At 40.6% G+C, this 23524-nt stretch overlaps 3 protein-coding genes across 5 annotated transcripts in view; 2 read left to right on the top strand and 1 right to left on the bottom strand.

Annotated features, from left to right (window-relative positions):
• The first annotated feature begins 148 nt into the window (after nt 1-148).
• Nucleotides 149-9932, top strand: lsm14ab (LSM14A mRNA processing body assembly factor b). Of its 2 annotated transcripts, XM_044172827.1 has the most exons (10): nt 149-471; nt 1309-1472; nt 1904-2057; nt 3175-3369; nt 3568-3648; nt 5336-5512; nt 6125-6281; nt 6904-6930; nt 7584-7824; nt 7957-9932. In XM_044172827.1, exons 1-10 carry the CDS (start codon nt 348-350, stop codon nt 7978-7980), a joined length of 1344 nt encoding a protein of 447 aa, XP_044028762.1. In that variant the 5' UTR covers nt 149-347; the 3' UTR covers nt 7981-9932. The 2 variants fall into 2 exon arrangements, with proteins under 2 accessions (XP_044028762.1, XP_044028848.1); XM_044172913.1 differs by lacking the exon at nt 6904-6930.
• A 2783-nt stretch (nt 9933-12715) lies between these two features.
• ss18l2 (ss18, like 2) lies at nt 12716-13933 on the top strand. Its single transcript, XM_044173241.1, has 4 exons — nt 12716-12886; nt 13227-13303; nt 13464-13548; nt 13651-13933. Exons 1-4 carry the CDS (start codon nt 12818-12820, stop codon nt 13684-13686), a joined length of 267 nt encoding a protein of 88 aa, XP_044029176.1. The 5' UTR covers nt 12716-12817; the 3' UTR covers nt 13687-13933.
• Nucleotides 13934-14008: 75 nt separating this feature from the next.
• Nucleotides 14009-23524, bottom strand: part of LOC122864627 (granule associated Rac and RHOG effector protein 1-like) — a 36030-nt gene continuing 26514 nt past the window's right edge. For both annotated transcript variants that reach the window (XM_044172270.1, XM_044172179.1), the window contains exons 8-14: nt 22971-23068; nt 22341-22466; nt 20235-21340; nt 18293-18458; nt 17167-17304; nt 16749-16824; nt 14009-15995 (exon numbers count right to left, since the gene is read on the bottom strand). In XM_044172270.1, coding sequence (XP_044028205.1) covers nt 15675-15995; nt 16749-16824; nt 17167-17304; nt 18293-18458; nt 20235-21340; nt 22341-22466; nt 22971-23068 — 2031 coding nt within the window. In that variant the 3' untranslated portion in view covers nt 14009-15674. The remainder of the gene's footprint in view (nt 15996-16748; nt 16825-17166; nt 17305-18292; nt 18459-20234; nt 21341-22340; nt 22467-22970; nt 23069-23524) is intronic.

Here is a 23524-nt window from a genome sequence, read left to right as displayed (position 1 = left end):
AAACTGTATGTGCAATCCTAATATTAGGCTACACCATGGTTTCGGCAACTTAAAGACAACAACCTTTTTCATTTATGAGAAAGGATAGCAGTAGGAGGAAGAGGAGGCAACTTTGAAAAATAAGACACAGCCTTTCTCCCAACATCCTTAGCGGCGGGTGAAGGTAAATGAAAACGGCCATGTCGTGGTAGAAATCAGTTCAGAAACGAGCGAGTGTGACTCACGGCGTAACTTATTCATGTAATGTAGCCTTAAAACTACAGCTCTGAAAGTAACACATCTGACCTCTGGTTTGACAGAAAACAGTTTCCGTGGAAGTAAGTGTGTTATTTAAATCAAGGACAAACATGAGCGGAGGAGGGACGCCGTACATTGGCAGCAAAATTAGCCTAATCTCCAAGGCCGAGATTCGCTATGAAGGAATTTTATACACCATTGACACTGAAAACTCGACAGTAGCTCTTGCGAAAGGTAAGTTAAGTAACCAAGATGTGGACTACGGTACTCAGGAAGGGTTATAACATAGCTTAGAAAAGTGTTAAGCGATGGAAAACTGAAATTTATTTAGTTAGCTATGTTAGCTAGCTTTGTAGCCAACTAGCGGTTATAGCTAGCATAAGTGGTGCAGTAGTTAACACTCTGCGTCCTTTGTTTACCTTGTGTTTGGGCTAACGTTAAATATGTGGCCCTTACTGCCGAGTAACGTTACTAAGTGGCATAACGTATAATAGAAAGTAAATCCCTTGTTACTATCAAACATATCTTGTTAAAGTTTCAATTACGGCTTATTAGCTAAGTTACATTTAAAGTCTTTATTTTGAACTTGTGTTTTGAGAAATCATAACACGCTCACATTTTAATACTCTATAACGTTAAGCATATAGCCTAACGCTACAAACCTGACAAATAGACCTGTCAGTTTGTTTTGTAACGTAGCCTAATATTCACTCTGGGGGAAATTTGGCGTGATTATTACGTCGTATTGCTTTTTTAACATCTGGCCAGCAAGAATGGATGAAAATGAACCTACTAGGCCAACTGTGGCTCATTTACATTACCATTTTCTGTTGAACTATGAACAGTTCCTTGACAAAAATAAATTGAGATGAAATACAATACATTTTAATAAAATTGTGTATCACTATTCATAGTATTAAAAAGTATACTATATTGTGATAGACAGTAAGTGTTAAATGTGGATATATTGCCCAATGCAAGGATCTACACCAAAGCACAGATCTACTTAACCTCAATAAAAAGGCTAATAGTGTGAAGTCATTTGAGTTGTCCTGTGAATTTTCCCAACAGTTCGCTCTTTTGGTACGGAAGACCGGCCCACTGACAGACCTATTCCACCTCGGGAGGAAGTTTTTGAGTACATCATTTTCCGAGGAAGTGATATAAAAGACCTAACAGTTTGTGAGCCACCCAAAGCCACTTGCACCCTGCCTCAGGACCCTGCCATAGTTCAGGTAAGTTGATTTTTTGATCCATTTTTGTACTATAAATTGGATGTATAAATGACAGTTTGTCACATATTCTGTATATTATATATGTATATTTTCTATAAACTTCATTGGAAAGCTTTGTTAAGCACACTTTTAATGTCTTTTCTTTGGGGTTTATGCATTGTGTGTGCTGGCTCACTGTTACATTGTCATGGCTTACTGGGACACTTGAGTAGAGGAGAGTCGTGGTTAATGTTATTAGTAACACCTATGCTTTATCTACATTGACAAGTCAAAATGAGTATTCTTTCAGTTAGGCAAGTCCATGACCTTCCCTGAATAAAAAAAAAATAATAATAATCCCACAACTAACCCATGCGAATTTGTGTGAAAGTGTTTTTGACAGTGAATGTTGTCATGTTTTTTCAATTGGCTGTGTATTTGTTTTTTTTTAGTCATCAATTGGATCCACCAATGCTGCAGCAGCATCATCATCATTCCAGTCGGCTGGGTCCTATGCTCCATACGGCAGGGCCCCTGTCCCACCATACAGCCAGTTTGGTGTTGCACCCCTTGCAGCTCAGCAGTTTGGATCTGCTGGAGCAGGAGGTAAGGATTAGTTTATGTTCAAAATAAGTGTCTGTATGGATTCACAGGATGCACCACAAAGGAGAGCTGTGAAAATGGTTCCTTTTCGCACAAAATAAAGGCAACAAATTGTTAACAGGGATGATTACCTATTTCAAGTGACAAGGCAGTCACAAGTCAATTTTCATACATAAATGAAAAGCAATGATTGTCTTGAACGTGGGAAATCAACTTAAAACCCTGTACGTTTTTTGGACAGTTATACATAATGGAAAATTATTCTTTTTAAAGTTAATTAAGTAAAACAGTGTCCGCATGTCTGCAGGACACTGGCCAATACAAAATATTGCAATTAATATTTGATTTCGGATGACACTATAAAGTGGCAGACACACTAAATAAAGCACTATTTAGACATTGCTTGTTGTTATTTACATTGCCTTTGTATCTAAGGTGGAAAAGATGGCTGAAATGAGAACTCAAAACTAGCAAGGTGGAGCTCATCACAATGAACATTAGTGTAACATGTTACTGCTTGTATGAATCGGTTGGCACACAAATATCATCTTTAAAACATTGTGATATTAATTTTTCTATATTCTGCATTCAGATCACTTTGTTTAAGAACCACTGGCCATAGTAGATCAATGTAAAGGTTAGAAGCTGTAGGATTAGGTTTTTATATATCCTGCCATGATCTGTCTAAACCCTTTCTAATGACTACTCAAGTAGTTGAACAATTTTCAAACAAGCCTTGTAAGCAAGGCATCTGTTTCTCAGGCAAATTGGGAGCAACACCTGATTCCTGTTGATTTGAATAGAGCACAGCTGCATGTCGTCTTTTGAGTTTCCTGCTGTACACCTGAACCCATTATGTATTGAACTGGGATTAGTGGAGATAATTATACGACATATTTCTAATAAACTGTTCTGCTGAAACTTGGACATTTTAAAGGGCTTAATTATTTCCAGGTACTTCGCCACATTGACATTATGTTTTTATGTCATGTTGTATTACTCAACATGTACATGGTGTATCACCAAACTCTCATTGCCTCTGTCAGCTGACAAACTACATTGTCTCTGCTTTTTTGTTTTTTATTTATTTTTCTCAATCTCACTTTGCTGTTTTCTGTAGGGCGCACTAGTCCCCAGGTGGACCCTTTAAAAAAAAGTCCAACTCTGGAGCAGACAGTGCAGGCCCCACCGTCAGCTGCCCCAGCGCTACCTGCACCTGTAGGACAGAGGAGTCAGTCAGGGGCAGCAGCTCCCAGACCCACCGCCACCACTGCTGGCAGCCAGAAGCCCCCAGACCTCCTGGAGCAGAGAAAAGGTAAGGATACCTACTGGGCATGTAATGGTTAATTTCCACATAGATAAAAGTTTGCTGAATCTATACTGTCTGAAGTAGTCAATGTATTTTTTATTAAGTTACTTAACCACTGTATGTTCATGCATATAGTGCTTTGTTGGAGCCTTACCACTTAACCTTGAGTTAAATTGATGCTAAATGGTGTCTTTTGCTGTGCAGCTCCTGAGGTTCAGAAGGTGTCACAGCCAGAAAATGAACAGGGTGCTGTTGAAAACCTGGATCCCAACCAGCGTCAAGCTGGTAAGTATTTTTACGCCATTACTTATTAATACCCATTAATACGCTTAATTACATCCACTAAAATGTTTGCTTTCATTGGTTGTATTAATATGAACAAGTATCTACAGTGCAATCAATATGTATTTGGACTGAAGTTCACTTTTGTGAACTGTTTCTGTGTTCTAGCACATTGGATTGAATGTAGTGGAACAATGAGGTTAAAGTGCTGACTGTCAGCTTTAAAGGTTTTTGGAGGTGTAAAGGTGCAATATAGATCTGGCAGAACATTACCAGGAAAGCCACTGGGTGTCCTAATGTCTATGGGTTGTAGACTACAGCCAGTCCCTGACTGCAAAAGATTTGCAACCAAATATTACCTTTTGATTACCGTACCAGTGATGTTGCTAGGTACGCGTCCTGCATCTCTGACACATAAAAATTCAAAAGGACGCAGTAAACTCACTATTGATGCGTCCAGGGGATGCATACTATTTTCCAGGGGATGCATACTATTTTCCTCCTGATAATGCTACAATGTGAACAACAAATCTGTGTTGACATCCTAGAAATAAACAAAAGAAACCTTGCTTTTAGAACACAAGTTTTTAGCCGGACCGATTTGGCATAGCAACAGTTGTTGTGTATCAGCTGTAACATGCTAGTCAGTTTAGCCCAGTTAGTCAAGCTCATGTAGTACCGCTGCTCCACTGTATGGGAGCATTACGGTTTCCTAGCTAGTTACAGCGAACATGGACACAGGTTAGTGTCAAACTGTATGCTAACATTGTTCAATTGAAGTCAGGTTTGTCTATAGAAACGCTTCAAATACGTCATTTACGACGGCATCACCCGAATGTGTCAAATAGCAGAACGAGACAAAAACCGACTGGAAGGCGAGTCCTTCTCCCCACACTCCCCACTCCACGCTGTAGGAGTGTTTATCTCTGCAGATATGTGACCATACACTAGGTCAAGAGAATATAGCATTTATGCATGTGGTCAAAATGTTTGCGCTCTGCTACAGTGTGCTTTCACGTGTGCATGTTAATCAGTCCGTTGTGCAGTTCTGTATAAACAAGCAGAAGTTCAGGAATTATCAACAGGTCAGAGTCTTAAGATGGAGCATGACTTATTTTTTATTTATGCCAGTATATGAGTGCCTTAACTGTTATAGTAATAATTATGCCCAATGAGCCACTGTTTAATGTTTACATTATTTTCAAAATAAATGACACAAAAGTTATTTAAAACCGAGGTACATACCGAACTGTGAATATTGTGTACCATTACACACCTAACATGAATATAACTATATAACATTAAACACAAGTTTAACACTGCAATTTGTCAAAAAACACATTTTATTGGGGACCCACTCAAATGACCCCCGTGGGTCCCAGGGACTCACTACATTGAAAACCTGTCAACATCACTGCCTTACTGTTTGAGTTTATGTTAACTTTTTCAATTACCTTGGCAGCTATTGGGGGATGATATATTGAAAGGGCTGCAGTCCCTACACTGTTAACGTCCTCAAATTAAAGCTGATAGTCAGCACTTAAATCTTAAAGTCATGGTTGCATTTCAAGTACTATGTGCTGTAGTATAAAGCTAACTCAACAATATCCCTATATTTTTGACTGCACAGTAGGCCTAGATGTTGCTTGTTGGAGCATTGCTGGATTTCAGTTTTCCCATTATTTCTCAGCTGCTGCTCAGTCCACCCGCCGTGGCCGTGGAAGAGGAAACCGCAGCAGAGGCAAAGTAAATGTGCGTAGAGATGGCCCCATGAAGTTTGAAGAAGACTTTGACTTTGAAACTGCCAACGCCCAATTTAACAAAGATGAGATTGACAAAGAGCTCCAGAACAAGCTCAAACTGAAAGGTATGACTTGAACACACTTGAGTCCTAAAGGGCAATGACAGGGAATTTGCCAGAACTTAAAAGGGAAAAATGTCTTTCTTCAGCATTTACATTGGCTCAGATTGACATTTTCTTGCGATAAGACACTGACACCAGCTACAAGTTGAAAAACAAGCACTGGTTTTATGGTGTAAAACACAGATGCACTGATTGAGACAGCATGTGTCATCCTAAATGTGGGAGTGAATCATAACTTCAAAAAAGCCCAATATGACAGGTGCAATTATTGTTATTTTTTTAAGGGCAAGACTTGAATTGTGTTGATCCTATCCCCATTTTTGACAGTGAAAACCAGAGAAAATGGGTAGAAGTAAATTGTTTGCACGGTATTGAATCACTAATGTGACCCAAATATACTGACTTTTTGGCATCTTCAGTGTAATTGCCTATAGTGATACTGCAATCCAAATCCCAGCATAATTTTTAGGCCTTGGGGGCATGCTGACCGCCATCTACTGTTGGTAATACACAGACAATGGGAAAACTACCTCAAACAGCCCCACTTCAAAAAACCTGAACTATCCCTCTTAAGGTGTTTAATGGTTTACACAATTTCTTTCAATATAACCACAGATGACAAGACTGAAAAGGCACTGAATGGAGAAGAAACTGTTGACTCAGAACATCCTGCCAATGAGGGGACCAATGAGGAGGAGGAGGCGGCGGTGATTAACACATACTATGACAAGTCCAAGTCCTTCTTTGATAACCTGTCCTGTGGAGATTTAAGGTACCTCAATATGTCCAGGACTCTGGGGATAAATTCACTAGCTTAAGGCTGTGTTCAGACTTACAATAGCACTGCTCCAAAAAAAAAAAGAAAAAGAAAAGCAAGGGTCTGTATTGATACAGTTACCGTAAAAAAGATTGCATACGAACCAGGTAGTCCAGACTTGAGGTGGAATTTTATCATGCCGTCAGTAATTTGCTCTTCTGTCTTAATGCTTGCAAGTTAAACAGTAGAATTAGCGCATTATTTGCCACTAGGTATTATTCTACCTGGACACGTGTTGCACATGTGATTGCCAACAAAGTGTTTTGCCAGAGGACATAGCACTGCGCTGCAACAAAAGTTGGGTCAGGATCAACTTCTTGCCAGACTACACGTACCCTGTGTTTTATTTATTTATTTATTTATTTAAGCCGGAGCTTCCGTGAGGGCTTTATTGAAACATATCAGGGGGCTCCATTTTTGACAGTATTATTGTCAGTCTGAACAGTATTTGTGTGAAATATTCTATAAACTCACTAAATCACATTATACAACGAACATAAGCCTTAATGCATATATTTAAACATGTGAATTGTACTTAATTAATACACTGAAAGACTTTTGTTTTTATCTCTTTAAGTAAAGCGGGTGAAAGAGGATTTTCAAAGTAAGTCATATATTTTCTTAGCTGTGTTGAGGGAGGCACCTCAGGTGAATGGCACCAAAAATCCAAATGAAAGTTTTTATGAAGAATAAGCACGTGAATACGCAAACACTTTTTGGATTTTTACTTTATCGGGGCACAATTTGTTCAGTGTTTTATCTACTTGGTTTACAGTTTTTAAATGTACCCTTAACATTTTATCAAGGCTCTACATGTTACACAGACACAGAGGGGAAGATTGCACATATTTGGATTTTTTTGGACCATAAAACTACACAATGTACTTGTAACGTATTACATAACATGAAGACTAGAGTATCGTTTGTCAGTTGAATGAGCGAGTCTCATTGAATGTTAAACTAAATTGCACAGTGTGCTGCTCTGTACACTCTTAAATCAGCAACATAAACTGGCCGCTTTCTGCAGAAAGATTGGAACTGAAACAGGTTTTTCATAGTAATACACCAATTCATAGTTGTTTCCGATTGTTATTTTGTAATTATCTTAAATACTGAAATACATTTTTGCAGGATATGTTAAAATTGAGAGCCAAAATTTCCATTGTACCCTGTTGTGCCTCCCCTGTATGTCTCTTTTTGTTGAGGTATGTTTGTTACCCGAAAACATGGATCCTGATCAGTCTTTGCATGTGTCAGGGAGCGACGGTCGACCTGGGCAGAAGAGAGACGAATGAATTCTGAGACATTCGGCATTCCGCTGAGGCACAATCGAGGAAGAGGGGGTTTCCGTGGCCGAGGCTTCATGGGGCCCCGTGGAGGCCGAGGGCGACCGCTGAGCAGAGGTTCCTTCGGGCCACCCCGGGGTGCTCCGCCTGGTTTCAGAGACGGATTCAGAGGTGGCAGAGGAGGCCGGGATTTCTCTGATTTTGAATACAGGGTAAATCTGTCAGCTTTATGAGCTCAGATATCACATTATTATTAAAGTGCAGTAGACACTTCCTTGCGGTATGTAGAAAAAGAGGATGTTCTCAACTTTAGTTGCTTTAATTTTTTTATTTTGTTTTTACAGAAGGATAACAAGGTGGCTGCATAATACTGCAGCAATCCACGAAGAATTGTAGCCCCTCATCATGAAATTATTCCTGCTGAAGAAATTCTTTGGTCTCAACATTTGACAGAAAGAATGAAGACAGTCACCAGCACCAGGGTTGACTGCTTTACACAGGGGGGTGAGAGTGCAGCTCCCTTTTCTCCACTTTGAGAATTAGGCTTTTTGTTTTTTTGCCCGGGTCACCAGGTTGACAAGAACATGTGTAAATACCTTGCTTTGGAGTAATTCTGTATTTTTGCATCAGTCAAGTTCATTTCTTACTGAAGATGTCTTTGATATTGAAAGCTGTATGTAATCCCACTGATACTGTGAGTTGATCACAGTTCATGTGATCATAGCTTTATTTTCATTTTAGTTTTTGGTATAAGTATGTAGGCACCAAAATTCACTGCATTGCCTGTTGCACCATATGTTTCTCTGCTCAGACTTAGTTTGGTTGCCATGTGTTCAGTATTTTGCAGGAAAAGCTGGGTTTTTTTTACTTCCGTTTATTCTCAATGAAGTAGTGAGATCAAAGGCAGCTGAAAGAAACACAATCTGAACTGAATATCGTAATGAATGAATGTATATCTAACCCATCTTCTGCTTAGTGCCCCCAGCAAACTGTGGCTCACCAGACAGACTTTTAGTTTAGAGTTTTTAGAAATGTGCATTCAGTATTTAAATTCATCATGCTTTGACCCCTCAAACCTCCAACATCAAATGAGTTCTGTTTCTGCTTTACGTTTGTAGCTAGACGTCTGCAGGCCTGTCAATGATGGCAGCCTAATGCAGGTAGCCAGTGGTTTGATTGATATATGGGGCTTACAGCATTAGCTTTAGAAGTATTTGTTGACTGTAGATTTTTTTTTTGACCGGGTCTGTTTTATACAGTTGACTGATCATAGAGAATTCCCATGATTTGTGTCTGTGAAAGAGGAACATCCATTACTATTAATGCCTTTAGAAGTTCTTAGGAGAGGAAAGCCTCGAGTTTATTCAGTCCAAAGCTGCAGTCAGAATGACAGGTTTGATTTGGATAAAAAAAAGATGTTCTGCTATTTTGCCAAAAAAAGAATATGTAAGCATTTGGTTGAGCTAAAATAAGTGACAGTCCGGTCAAGTACATGTTTTCTCATTTTAGTACCTGTTGATCTACCTTTCTATGTCCAAAACATACTGAGCAATCTGTTTTAAAGCACGTTCTTTCTTTTTTTTTGTTAGCAGCATCCTTTGAATTGTCAGTTTTTTCCACGTCTACAGTCAGCTGTTTCACTGCAAAATTAAGTACTTGCAGTGTTGTAAGGATTGTTTGCTGAAAATGGGAAATCTTGTAAATGGATTGAATGTCTCTTGAATGTTCAATACAAATGGCAAAATTTCTTATAATTATCAGCCCTCTGACTTGTTTGTACCTCCTCTTGTTGCATTGTTAATGTGATTGTTCTCTGGAGTGAATTTATTATTTTTACTGACTTGTGAACAAAGGGACAAGAACTGGATGTGGTGCCAGTGTGTTGGGGGTGGTATTTTCTTATTTGTTAGTACTTTAGGGACTTAAGAGTACTTTTGCCTTCAAAGTAGTAATTTTTACAGCTCTCCCTTTAACTTAAAGGTTACCTTTTGACAAAAGTATTGATAGCACTACACAGTGAAACTAGACCCTTCTCAGTAGCTGTGGTTGTTGTTGGTAGAACCAAGCAGCCCAGTTGAAAATGTGCTGTTTAACTGGATATTGCACAGACTGCTGATCACTGCATGATAGCCATAGGAACCATCACTTTACATGGGCTTTCGCAACGGCCAGCGATAAATTTGAGACAAGTATTACTGAACATTAAACATGACACGTTTTCATATGTTTGTTACTCCTTCCAGTCACTGGAATTGTAAACCAGGACTTGTTTTGAGAATCAGAAATGGAGTTTTTATGTAAAATAAAGAGTTGAACAATATCCTGATATAGTCTGTTTAATCCATGTGTTCCTGAATTTTCACAGAAATGCTACTTCTGGGTCGCCCCGGTACCTCACACCACGTATCGGGGCCCTTGCCGCAACGGCCTGGGTTTGGCCCTTTGCTGCGTGTCATCCCCTCTCTCTCCTGTTAAAGCGGAAACACCAAAAACGTAATCTTAAAAAAATAATAATAATTTAAAAACTGCTACTTCTGCAATGTACAGTGCACCCCTTCACTTTGAAATTGCTATGTTGCAGCCCTGCTATGCTAAAAATGTTTACATTCATTTTTACACTCAATACCCCAATACTGACAAACGCCAACAGGATTTTAGATCATTTTTGCAAGTTTGTTAAAAAGAAGAAAAAACACAAACATCAGTGACATAAGTATTCAGACCCTGTGACAGCGATTACAGCCTCGAGTCTTCTAGCGTATGATGCGACAGGCTTTGCATTTGTGGATTTTCTGCCAGTCTTCTCTGCAGATCCTCTGAAGCTCTGTCAGGTTGGATGGCGGCCGTCAGTGGACAGCCCATTTTCAAGTCTCTCCAGAGATGTTGGATTGAGTTCAAGTCCGGGCTCTGGCTGGGTCACCCAAGGACCTTCATTCTTGGCTGTGTACCTAGGGTCCTGTAGTAAGGCGAACCTTTGGCCCAGTCTGAGGTCCTGAGCGCTCTGGACCAGGTTTTCATTAAGGACGTCTCTGTGCTTTGCTTCATTCAGCTCTCCCTCAACACTTGCCAGTCTCAGTCCCTGCCTCTGAAATACACCTCCACAGCACGATGCTGTCACCACCATGCCTCACCTTTGGGATGGTATTGAGCAGGTGATGAGCCGGGCCTGTTTCCTCAAGACATGACACTTTATTTTGCTTTTTTTTTTTTTATTGAGCCATTAATTGGCCATTATTGGCCAAACAGTTCAATCTTGGTTTCATTAGACCTGCGAATCTTATTTCTCACCCCCAGAGTCCTTTAGGTGCTTCTGTCTGGCCACTCTGCCGTAAAGCCCAGAATGGTGGACTGTTGCAGTGATGGTTGTCCTTCTGGAAGTTTCTCCCATCTCCACACAGGATCCCTGGAGCTCAGCCAGAGTGACCCTTGGGTTCTTGGTCACCTCTTTCCAAGGCCCTTCTCCCCCTGACTGCTCAGTTTGACCACATGGCCAGCTCTAGGAAGAGTCCTGGTTGTTCCAAACTCCTTCCATTAAGAATTATGGAGGCTACTGTGCTCTTGGGAACCTTCAATGCAGCAGAGATTTTTTTGTAGCCTTCCCCCGAGCTGTGCCTCGACAATCCGGTCTCTGAGCTCTGCAGGCGGTTCCTTCGACCTCGTGGTTTGGTTTTTGCTCTGATGTGCATGGTCAGCCGTGGGACCTTTTTAATATAGACAGGTGCATGGCTTTCCAAATCATGTCCAACCAATTGAATTTACCACAGGCGGACTCCAGTCAAGGTGTAGATCTTCTCTTGTACATCTCAAAGATGATCAAGAGAAATCGGAGGAACCTGAGCTAAATTTCTAGTGTCATAGCAAATGGTCTAAATACTTGTGTCGCTGTGATATTTCAGTTTGGGGTTTTTTCTTTTTAATAAATTAGCAAAAACGTCTAAAATCCTGTTTTTGTTTTGTCATTATGGGGTATTGAGTGTAGATTTGATGAGGGTAAAAATGTTGATAATTCTAACAACTTTAGCATAAGGCTAACAAAATGTGAAAAAAATCTGAGTGAATAGAAACACAACCACTATATCTGATTATTTTCATTTAATATGAAGAAAAATTGTTTCTGATTGTGTGGAGCAAGATCAGTTCAAAACATGGAACCTGTTTTGTATATCATTATTTATTACTAACTTACTATCACTACGTACTTATTTCCAATTTATTGTGAGAGATATACTCAAGATTTTCGACAGTGGCTCATTTAAAATCTTTATCATTTGAAACACAACTTTTCAGTGGTGATTTAGTAACATACAATATAGTCCCTGTATTATACTGCTTATCAGAATCAAGCACCTACATACAGCATTTGTACAATGGAAGCATTTCTATGTTGCCAGGGTTCTATGCTCCGCAGCTCAATATCCTCTTAATATGACACATTAAGGAGACCTTTCAAAGGGTTTTAACCCCTAACCCTAACCCTGGGAACATGAGGACGCTGAAACACAGAGATGAGTCCTTGTACAATAGGCCTTTTTCACTTCAGACATTTTGACATGTCATAACAGAAAAACTGCATGTCTAATTAATAAAAAATGAATAAGGGCTGCACTCCATTTTAGCTTTAACTCTTCCCAGTCCCTACACAATAATATAATCCACAATGGAACAGAGCCATCATTAAACGTATTAATTACACCTGTGCCGTTTCGACTTTGACAAGTCAGTAGATTTTGGCCTGAGGGTGGCACAAGAGGACAGTTCCTCGAGTGTTCAAAATGCAAAAGGTTACCCACTGGGGACAGAATGTTCTGGTTAATTTAAGTATTTCTAGAGTAGGGGGTCACCTGAAACACTAGGATTCATCCTCTGTGGACAATGAACAGAGTAAAGTTCGGGTACATTAGATAAAATAATCCACATTATGAAAATACATCCATTAAGTCACATTTTTGCTATGTTAACATTTGATTAAATATAACTATCCTCAAATAATAAGAGGCAGCACGTATAACGGAAAAATATGTTCTAAGAGTTAGTTTTTAGTTCAGGATTGCTATACTGCAGCTCTCCAGAAGAAGGCGGTAATACAACAAGAATGACACGGCCGTGGATCAATACAATCGACGAAGAAGACGGAGTGACAAAGAAGAAGAAGCGTTCTGTTGTAAACACACACACAAGTGGCAAACCAACTGCAACTACACAAAAATGTCGATTGTCTTTGTGCCAAAGAAGCTACGAGGAAAGGCGAAGATTAACCAAGAAACAATACAGAGGGTAAGACACCAGTCAAGGATATTTAACGAAGCGGCTAACTAGCTGTTAGCTCATATTTCCGTACATTAACCTATGGTGTGAGCGTTAGCAGTTGACGTTAGCCGCTAGCTATTTACCTCACTAGTTTATCCTTTTATTCACTCTCTGTTTACACCAACCTAGGCTTCATGCATGCCGAACACCGTCATTCATTTAGTACTGTAAGTTACTTCGTGAAAATGTTTGGTGTTGCACACACTGGCTTTACTGTTTCCATAGATGGTTAAAGACTGCTAAAAATCAACATATTAGCTACTGTATGTTAGTCAAGTTGGCTCATGTTTTGTTTTGTCTGTCCCAGTTGCTGGATGAAAACGACCAGTTAATTAGATGCATCACTGAATACATGCAGAAAGGACGAGCAGTGGAGTGTGTACAGTAAGTCAGAACAACCCTTAGTGCCCTGCCACTAATTTAGCTAACTGTTAATGCATAATTAATTTCTAGTGGTTAGCACAGTAATGTAATATGCGGACGTGCGTCTCTTTTCTACTGGGTATTTTCAGCTGCTGTTTTTTTTTTTGTGCTTTCCCATCAGATACCAACAGATCCTTCACCGCAACATAGTCTATCTGGCAACCATAGCTGATGCCAGCCCAGACAACATGCCTCCCTCTTCAAATGTAAAGACAAATCACCCAATTCATGAGTAACTACTGCAGTAATAATGGAATTAGTAGCGTTCCGTTGCTTATTCCTAATAATGTTATTGTTTCTGTTTCCAGTCCACACCAACCCTGAATGGGCATAGAGAGAAATGATGGAAGGCAGCTTCTGTCAGTGGAGTTGGGATGGGATGTCAACTCTTTGACAGTGTTGTGGTTGAGAATGGTGTTACATCACAGGAAAATCTATTTATTATAACTATTATTGTGTTCAGTAATGCTATATTGAATGTTTATATCATGTGGAAAAATTCTGTGAATTCAAAATGTCTTTTTGTGTCATCTTAATGACTCTACATGAATTGTACATACACCCAATTATATTAAAATGTTTCCAGCAGGAGCTGAGGACAGTTTTAAACATCTGTACATTTAAGGAGGGAAGTGATCGACTTTCAGTAGAAAAACAAAGACCGCATTTCGAATTGCTAGTCATTTTTATTAATTTTTTGCATTGCTGGTACACTTGGAAAGATTCAGTTGCCAGCTCAAGAGAACAATAAGCAACATAAGCCAAGCAGTCCCCCTTCATATCTTCCATCAGGGCAACGTGTTTTTATTATTATTTTTTTCTTTTGTAGAAGCCACTAGTAAACCATTTGACACAGCTGAGAAGCTAACAATTACAGTCCAAGGTCTGTAAGGATGTCTTTTAAAAAAGGCTGCAACAGTTAGGGAGAGAACACAGACAAAAAGCAACAAACCCTATATCTTGATTGTGCAAAGCACATTAACTATAAAAAGATATATATTTATATGTATATACAGCAAACAGTTCTCTGTAAACATGTTAAGTATGTTAGTTTTCTGAAAACATGGTGTCATTTCATAAATACAGGCAACATTGGCATCCGCAAACATCACAAAAAGATAACATTCTGGGCTTTTAAATACAGCCCATTGCCATAGAAACCAAAGAAACAAGGGCTCGAAAACACCCTCATCACACAATGTTTTAGTGTTTAGCATGGCATATTTGGTAACCTTTATAGATGGATGTAGTTCTACTCTGTAGGAAAAAAATGTGCTTTTTCACATATTGGGAGGTGGAAAATAATGTTTTATGTAAAATGCCTACAAGAATACTAACATACAGTAATGGTATAACATGTAAGAAAATACAAAAATAAGATTAATACTGTCAATAATTGTACAAGAAAAATATTGTATTAAACAGAAGAAAAGTTAGGTTTATGGGAGTTAGTGTCAATCTGGAGCAAACAACAGCCAATTAGAGAGGAGGAAATAAATGCGCTTCTGGGTATGAAGACGTTCCCTAATAGGGTGTAACTTCACTGTTACTCAATAATCTCAGACCACCTCTAATGTCTTCAGCACCATTCATCTTCTGAACAACGCTTTGGTTGGAAATAATATTCTGCAAGTGCTATCAATACCAACATGGCACATTGTTACTGCTATAATTCTTAACTCTGGTCAGTTGTTGAAAAAGTAGTGTATTTCTCTCAAATTACACCTCTGCAGTGACTTACTATATTTATGCTGAGCCTGCTCAAAGCCTCTTAATAAAAAGAACTAAATATTTATATTTCAACTTCAGTATTTTACAAGCTATGAAACAGTAGATGGTAGCTGTATTCTGAGTCATCTTGCGTGAGATTTGGCAGTTACAGCTATGTAGACACAGTATATTTATTATGGGCAAAATGAGAGCATTTCAAGCCCCTGCCCCCTTTGTAATCCCCTCCTTTACACAAGTTCAGCTGCAGAAGCAAGTGGGTGACGGCCATGCACGTCTCCAGCTCTTGTCTGAGGAGACGTCAGCTCAACAGACAGAGAAACGACCACTAGACTAACTGCTGCCAGCATGACACATGCACCTTTCGTAGTTAAAACATGGCAGTTCAAAAAACTTCAAAATACGTCTTTTTCAAATGGGGATGTTTAACATGGAAAAATATAGATACAAAAATGTTGAGCCAGTGTGTATACTTAAGTTTGCCTCTGAGGCTTTGAAATCTTCCAATTCAGTGGGTGTGGACTGTAATGGCTGCAGCTCCTCCCACTCAGTGGCTCATCTAACAGAGCTACAGGCCCTGTGGACTTGTTTGACATTACTGTGATCAGTACTGGTGAAGGTAGGAGGGCCTGTGCTCGTGTTTGAGGGGGAAGGATTTAAAGCCCTTGGTCATGGGTTTGTGTTGCTGCTGCTGCTGCTGTTGCTGCTGCTGGGTGAAGGGGAAACCAGAGGAGATGCCGGTGGAGGGGGAGCAGTCGCTGGCAGTGGACCACACGGGGGACTGTAGCATCTGCATGGAGTCGCTCCACTGGGAGGAAGGAGGGATGTTCATCTGGTACAAGGAAGAGCTGGGATTGGGCATGGTGTTGGTGTGGGTGGAGTGCTGCCATGGCGCTTTGGGAGGCCAGGTTTTCGTTTTGCTGTCCTGTGGAACACAGCGGACGGCAATCAGCAAAGTTGAAAAGTTCAGTATTCAGTCAAAGAGTCACAACAAGATCTTACCTCCCTTAAAATTACGTTTAAAAAAATAAATAAATAAACCCCAATGCCTAACATTTTCTCACTGGTCTATAAAATGTACCACTAATTCCCATGTTTCCTTGACGTCAAAAAAGCTGCACGTAAAAGAAGGCGGTTCATATATTATGTTTACATAAAAGAGAAACTGACCATGATTTTCCCATGCATTTTCTCCCTCATAAAAGTATTTTGGTGAATTTGTGAAAATATTCCAGAGGTGTCCTACAGTTTGCCTACATTTTCCAAATGTTTAAATTGGTAGTCATGGGAGTGTGTAAATTTGGTAAAATCCAGCCACACACCTAATTTAATTTTGTAACACTTTGTTGTGCCAAGAAACATAATTTGACCACACCAGTGACCCTAGTAAGTTACCCTATGTAAGCTTAAAACTGCTCGTCAGCTGCGACAATTGAAATGAGGCTGGTGTCACTAGTCATAAACAAAGTGTAAGCAAAGATTTTGGTTTCATTTTTTGGTAAAACAACCACCATAACTAAAAATTCAAGGCAACTCAGAAATGCCTTGAGAATGCAGTACAACAAACGAAAAACTTTCTCAAAATAAAATGAAATGACTAACATTTAAAAGATATATATATATACACACACACACACACACACACACACACACACACACTGGGGTGCTCATACATTACCTGGTTATCATCGCAGATGTGATGGAGTGGTGGCGAGGGCAGGGTGCACACCTCCGGCTCACCACAACTGTGTTTTCTGAGAACAGAGAAATTGGCAATGAACCTTACCAGCACTCACATTCTCTACAGCTAGAGTATTTCTCACACCGCCGAGCTCCAGCAGGCATTTTTACTGTGATAATGAGTATCATGGTGAGAGAGTAGGTTTAAGGTGCAGCCAAGCTTGAACATCCTCTTTTATGCAATAATTATCAACAAGTGTGTAGTAAAAAAGGTCACTATTTGGTTGATATTCCACACTCAAACACAAAACTAAAGAAATTCAGTGAATCGCATTTTGTGATAATTATCAGTGCAGTTTGAATGTTGCCTTCGCTATTAAGACAGAAAATGAGTGAATGATGAGTTTGGGACTTACCTCCTTTGTTTAACAGCCGCTACAAGGTCCGGCCCAGAAAACATGGAGAACAGACTGTCACCATTGGCTGAAGACGTCTCGTCGCTGGAGCTGGCCGAGTCCCCCTGATTGGCTGACCAGCTGCTGTTTACGGCCTCCCTGAGGACACAACCAGAGGTTGTTCTCGTTATACTCTCAACAATGTGGTATTTAAGGAGGTACCACAGATTCAGATTTCTGAACACCTTGATGACACACTTTAAGAAAAATCTGTAATGTATGAAATTGTAAAAGTTGACTTCTCTTCTTTGTGCTTTGGTGATTTGTAGGGTTTAAAGTAATCTAGGCTACGTGGGCTAAATTTGGTTGACAAGTTTAAGTTTATAGACATCTTGGTTACATTTAACTGTTGATTCAGTAGCATTTGATGACTATATATAACATACAGCAGCTTCTACAGGATCTCTTTGTCCTATTTCAAAGCGTGCGCTGTATGTAAGTGGATAAAAAGTGAAATCCTTTTCATAAACTACAACATTATTGCACTGGGTTTACAAGTGAGATGCCACTGCAGTTGTGGCTGCTTGTTTACATCTGCCTACTTTCTCAGATTAGTCTCTAAGCAGGATGGTGTCTCACACTTGCGGGCAGAATTTAATGACAACAGTCATGATTAACGTGTTAAGTGCCTTGCATATCGATGATGTCTGCCACATTAATAATTTAATCAAAACATTGCTCACTGCTATAGTGCAGCATGATGAATCCAAGCTTTAAATAACCCTCCAACAGTTCAAAACATATTCTGAAACACTGCATCAGAGATTTTATACATGTGTCTCTGCATGTATGTTGTTTTTCATACTTTGAAAATCTGTCAGATTTGTAAAGGCAAGAAGGATACAGACCCACTGTACTGGACACAGCTACATTTCCAAGTCTAAGAGTGAGCTGAAGAGATTGGTAGAAAACTGCCTGCCTGTCTGTTTTTATTTGTGTTCTTTTCAATATATTCTCTTACAAATCCTGATGAGGGACACGTGTTAAAATGTCACTTTGACTTAAACTACAAAAAACCCTTGGATATTTTTTTTTTCTGTTCAGCAGTGGATCAGTGCTAAAGGAGATGTCATGTACAGATACCTACCCCTCACTGTAGTACTCTGGGTGGGACCAGGTCCTGTGCTGCTCATCAGGCATTGGCCAGTTGCTGCGCGGGTTGCTGGGGCGACGGATGTGCTGCACCTGCCGTTTCTGCTGCATGGCCTGACTGACGCCGGCAACGTAACGAGCAAACTCCGGATCGGAGCCAACTGCGCATGGAAAGGGAGGATAAACACAGCTATGACTTTCTGACACCCTCAGCTTTTCTCTTTCACTCCCTGGAGCTCAATCCGCTTAGCCAGACTGTCTACCATAGCAGAAAAATCACAATGGCCCTAAGTCAACTCTGCACAATAGGCCTCGACTGCAATCAAAAGCTGCACTGTAAAAATAGCAACTGACAGGCTAAAATCAGCATAAATCGTCAACTTACAGTCGCAGCTACATGCGGGGGGAAACAGCTGCTCATACTATCTGACCTACATTGATTATGTTACTCAGATCAGGGTCCAAAGTTGTCTAAAATCTGCTTGAATGGTTACAAGATAGTAAATAAATGGTAATAACAAATAGTATCAGATAGGTCATTTATTATACACAGCATGACATGACACCTGTACTGTATAGTAAGGACGTTTCGCATACTTTTTCACAAGATGTCTGCCACACTGAATGCACTGCCTTGGCAAACTTGTGACAATCCTGATTATTTCTGTGCAATTTGCTCTCTTGACATCACTTCAGAGTGCTTAGGCCAAAGCCAAAAATAAACAGGGACATATTTTATCCCCACTGCCATTACACTGCTTTATTTTAATGTAATGATGTTGCCTTTTGTGCATGATAATTTGCTGAGTAGTTCCTTAATGTTTTTATCAACTGATGATTGCAAACAAATTTTCTTTTATGGGACAATAAGATTTGAATTTAGATGAGTAACTTCAAGCTGGATACCCACTGCAAGCATCTTAATGGTTTCAACTGGATTATATGAACATTCAAACCCTGTTTTGAACATTAGTCTCTTGGTATAATGAATGACTAACTAATAACTGCATTGTAAGTCATAAAAACATTGCTAAGCTGCTTCTTTGAAGGTTTGTTTGATAATGAAACGATGGTGTCAGTAAAGCTCCAGCCCCCCGACTGCCGACATAACAGTCAGATCATGGGAGGTCGAGACCAACACTCCTAATTTGGTCATCTCTTCATGACAAAAGAGATGACAGGCCACAACTTTATAAAAAAATGGTGCTTGGAACCTTTACATATTTCCTGAAATAAGTACAAGGTCCGATACAGAAGATGATAATTCAGAGAAAATGAATGAAATGCATATTTGTCTGCAAATATCCAGTGACACTAACTTATTTAGCATTACCTGAATCAAACTCAATCTGACTGAAAACAAGAAAACAAAAACATTATTGAGCCATTATCGGCCACAATTCAGCCATTATCCACTCATCTGGTGCCAGCTTTGACTCTTTTAAAGCTGCAGGCTGACCAAACACACAGTGAGTTAGCCCTTACAGTTTCAAACCAGCCTTCTTGCTCAGCTATTAAAATTAACAACAATTTATTATCCTACACATACAAAAGTTATGTTTCCTGATTTTACCTCAATTTTGCATTATTTATTTCTTGATCCTACTGTCCATAGTCAAAATAAACACAAATAACTTCCCAGATTTTTGGGTGGAAACATAAAAACTATAAACAATAACAACGTTGCATAAACTGTTTGAACATTTTTAAGGTTATCTGCCCTCGCCCTCTTGACTTCGACAGTTTTAATAATGACTGACTCAGTGGGTCCTCCTCTACATAAATGGGGTGTGAATGTGTGGATTACTTCATTTTTTTGTTTTGTTTGGGGGTGAACTGTTCTGTTATTGAACCTGTTGAATAATGTCAGTCTTAGTGTGATGTGTATGATCTATAAAATATACCTCATGGACATAAAAAAGGGAGGTGGATCTCACCTGCTGGGTCAAAGGGAAGCGCGTCTCCCAGGACCCCAAACACTCCTTCACTCTGGTCCCTGTTGGGCCAAGTGTTGTTGCGGGGCCCCTGCGGCTTTTGACCCAGCATCTCTGACATGACACTGTCCATGTAGGTGCTGACCAGGCCCAGACTGTACAGATCCGAGCTCAGATCTGGCAGTCCATGAGAGCCCCACTGCCCGATTGGACCCAGGGGTGACAGCCCTGCTGGGGGGCCTTGCGGTGGAGGCTGTTGCCCAGAGGTGCCAAGCCACTTGCTTGCCACTCTCTGCTGTGGCAGGACCTGGGGTGGGGTCTGCTGAGGAGGAAGCTGAGAAGGAGGTGGCTGCTGCTGACTGATAGGCTGCAGGAGGTGCTGGTAGTACTGCAGGGCCTGTGGGGAGGGCTGTTGAGGTGGAGGAGGGGGCTGCTGCTGCTGCTGGGGCTGTTGTTGTTGCTGCAGAGGAGGTGGCTGTGGTTGAGGCTGAGGCTGCTGCTTCTGCACAGATGGTGGAGGCTGAGGCTGGGGCAGGGTCTGAGCTGGGGGCTGTAGGGCATTGTGAGAGATAGACTGGGAAGTTGGCGGAGGTCCACTCGGGGGCTTCAGCTCAGCGGGGTTTGCAGACGCCACAGAGTTCCTTCTCTTGACCAGGGGCGAAGCCTGCTGGGATTTTCCCATGTTGAATCCTGAGAGAAAGTCGATGACATCCTGCATCTCTTGATCAGTCGGCAGGTTCATCCCCTGGTCCTCGGACACTGAGCCGTTGGCCAGCTGGCTTTGCTGGGTAGAGTCAGGGGTGCAGGACAGGCTGCTCATCTGCAGGATGCTCTGTAGCCTCCCATCACTGTGGCACAGGCTCTTGGCCTTATCCTCAGAGCTACTGGTTGTTAGCATGCTGCGAGACGGGGTGCTAGGGATGGAGTAACTGCCCCCACTATTAGAGCTGGATGAGACCTTCTTGGTAAACTTTGAAGTCAGCTTGGATATTGTTTTGGGCAATCCACTGGAGGTCTTGGAGCTGGTGCCTGGAGGCAGGTCTGCCTGGCCGCCGTAGTCTGGGCTCTCCCGCTGCAGCTGTATCTGAATAGTGGGCAAGGCTTGCTCTCTTTTGAAGAGAAGAGAAAGGCAAGTATTTAATTATTTTGTATTAAAAGTACTTAATACAGTAATATGAATTCATTTGACTAAGGGTGCTTTCACACCTGTAGCTTGGTTAATTTGGTCTGTCTGTATTTTAGTTCTGGTCCGCTTCTTGTTCATACTGACTTTTCACAAACGAACCAAGAGAAGTAAACATGAAGTTATACAGACTGACAGGTCACTAATTAATTGGACAGTTTTACTGATTGACATCCAGCATCATCAGCGCATTATCACCCACGTGGGGAAATCAAATTCCTGTGACTGCCAGAAGTTTATGCAGCACTTTAATGCTTCTAATGTGTATATTTATGTTCTCTGGTGTCACAAACAGCTCGCAAAGAAATAACTGATCGTAAGCATTATCAGTATTATTAGACTGCAAATTGACTGCATGTTATGAATAATGACTAACAGGTAGAGACAGGACGAAAAAGAGGCGTCTTGTACATTTATACTTACATTCTCTGTCACGCATTTTTTAAATTGACTTAATGGGCTGACAAAGTACTCGTAGTAGGATACAAGCAGTTGTCACAGCTTCCCCTCACTCACGTGCTGACGCGCATACAGACCGTTTCCTGAACAGTTCACAATCAGCAGATGGATTTGATAGTAGTTTAGCTTTGCTAAAATCACATATCTACTATCACAAAATATTGCGGTTGGTCAATCTGCTTTCACACCACAAACGAACTGCACCAGAGTCCACTTGTAAGCAACGGCAAGAGCCTCCTTTTCAAGCGGTCTCGGTCCGGTTGTTTGGTCCGCACCAGGGTTTGATTGACAGCTTTCACACCAGCCCAAACGAACCGTACTAACCGGGTAAACGCACCAGTGTTCAGGTTAAGTGTGAACTCACCCTAAATCTCAACAGATAGTATACACATCACCTGTACAGAAAGCTACCTGGTAAAGCTACTTTAAAATTAAGAGGTTATCATTATTATTTAACATTCACTCACTTTCTCTCCTTCCACCTGTTGATGTCAAACACTGCTGTGTAGAGCACATCTACTAAACCAAGGGTCTTCTCCGGGTCCAAGCTCCGCTGGAGCAAGGACATAGTGGCTGGGTCCTCCTTCAGACACCTGAACAAGAGCACACAAACACACACACACACACACAACATGACAGGATAAGACATGAACTACAAATTCAACCACAATGTCTTGCACACAAAAGCCCAGGTGCATTTGCTGAAGAGATGAATATGTGATTTGATATTCATAAACAAGAAAAGAGCCTAAAACAGAAAAGCCTTTTAGTGTACACTTAAACTATGAATCAACAACATGCTGTCATTTTGTTCCCTAATGTCCGTTCTCTCTTACCTCCCATCTCTGACTGTGTACATTCGATTTACATACCTAACTTGTCTGTTCACTCTGCTACACTTACATTCTGTTGTGTGCACAAAACCACATGGTCAAATAATGGTGCATGTAACTGTACCTGGATAATAATCCAATTTGCATACATTTCATATTTCTCATTAAGAATTACATTTTTTTAAATTGTCTGAGACAAACAATAAGATTGGAGCACAGCTGGACATCTACTTCTTTAAAAACAAAGTGTCTTGATGGACTTACCATGTAGAGGGAACTTGGACCACCACCTTGGAACCCTCAAGAGTGATCTGGGGAGCATAGGCCTCCTTGTTCTCAATCTGAGCTGTATCAACAACCACCTGTTGGGACACAGAAACACACCTGCATAAGCATCTCCAGACAGAAAAGCTTTCTTCACAGCCATTTATTTCCTTATTGTGAATTCTGCTTGTGCAAGCAATCCACAAAAGTATATAGCATACAATCTGATGACTAATTTTCACATACAGTAACTAAAACAAATGGGGAGGGATCAAATTCACCCATTGTAATACAACTCAACAAAACTGACGCAGGCTTAAAACAAAGCAGACTGGTTTTACCCTCTACAGTATGTAAACCAGTCAGACTCTTCATTGGTGTCTTTCCCACCAGGCGGTTCAAGGTTCAAGGTGAGGAAGCTGAATGCATTCAGTCAGCCAGTGACAACAAACAGGCTAGCCTTCCTGCCTGCTGCTAGTCAAATTTATTTGCGAGTTCTTTGAAAGTGGCCTTGGCTCCTCGAGACCCACTCAGCTGGGTCACAAAGAGGGAGG

Source organism: Siniperca chuatsi, linkage group LG1, assembly GCF_020085105.1.
Source record: "Siniperca chuatsi isolate FFG_IHB_CAS linkage group LG1, ASM2008510v1, whole genome shotgun sequence".
Lineage (NCBI taxonomy): Eukaryota > Metazoa > Chordata > Actinopteri > Centrarchiformes > Sinipercidae > Siniperca > Siniperca chuatsi.
The sequence above is the reverse complement of the archived record's forward strand: the minus strand, read 5'-3'. Positions and strand labels throughout refer to the sequence as shown.

Excerpts from the sequence above, each read along its gene's own strand:
- lsm14ab (XM_044172827.1), top strand. The coding sequence starts at position 348 with ATGAGCGGAGGAGGGACGCCGTACATTGGCAGCAAAATTAGCCTAATC. Across the intron at positions 2,058-3,174 it reads TGGATCTGCTGGAGCAGGAG|GGCGCACTAGTCCCCAGGTG; the intron begins GTAAGGATTAGT and ends TGTTTTCTGTAG. Across the intron at positions 3,370-3,567 it reads CCTCCTGGAGCAGAGAAAAG|CTCCTGAGGTTCAGAAGGTG; the intron begins GTAAGGATACCT and ends TTTGCTGTGCAG.
- ss18l2 (XM_044173241.1), top strand. The coding sequence starts at position 12,818 with ATGTCGATTGTCTTTGTGCCAAAGAAGCTACGAGGAAAGGCGAAGATT. Across the intron at positions 13,304-13,463 it reads CGAGCAGTGGAGTGTGTACA|ATACCAACAGATCCTTCACC; the intron begins GTAAGTCAGAAC and ends CTTTCCCATCAG. Across the intron at positions 13,549-13,650 it reads ACATGCCTCCCTCTTCAAAT|TCCACACCAACCCTGAATGG; the intron begins GTAAAGACAAAT and ends TTCTGTTTCCAG.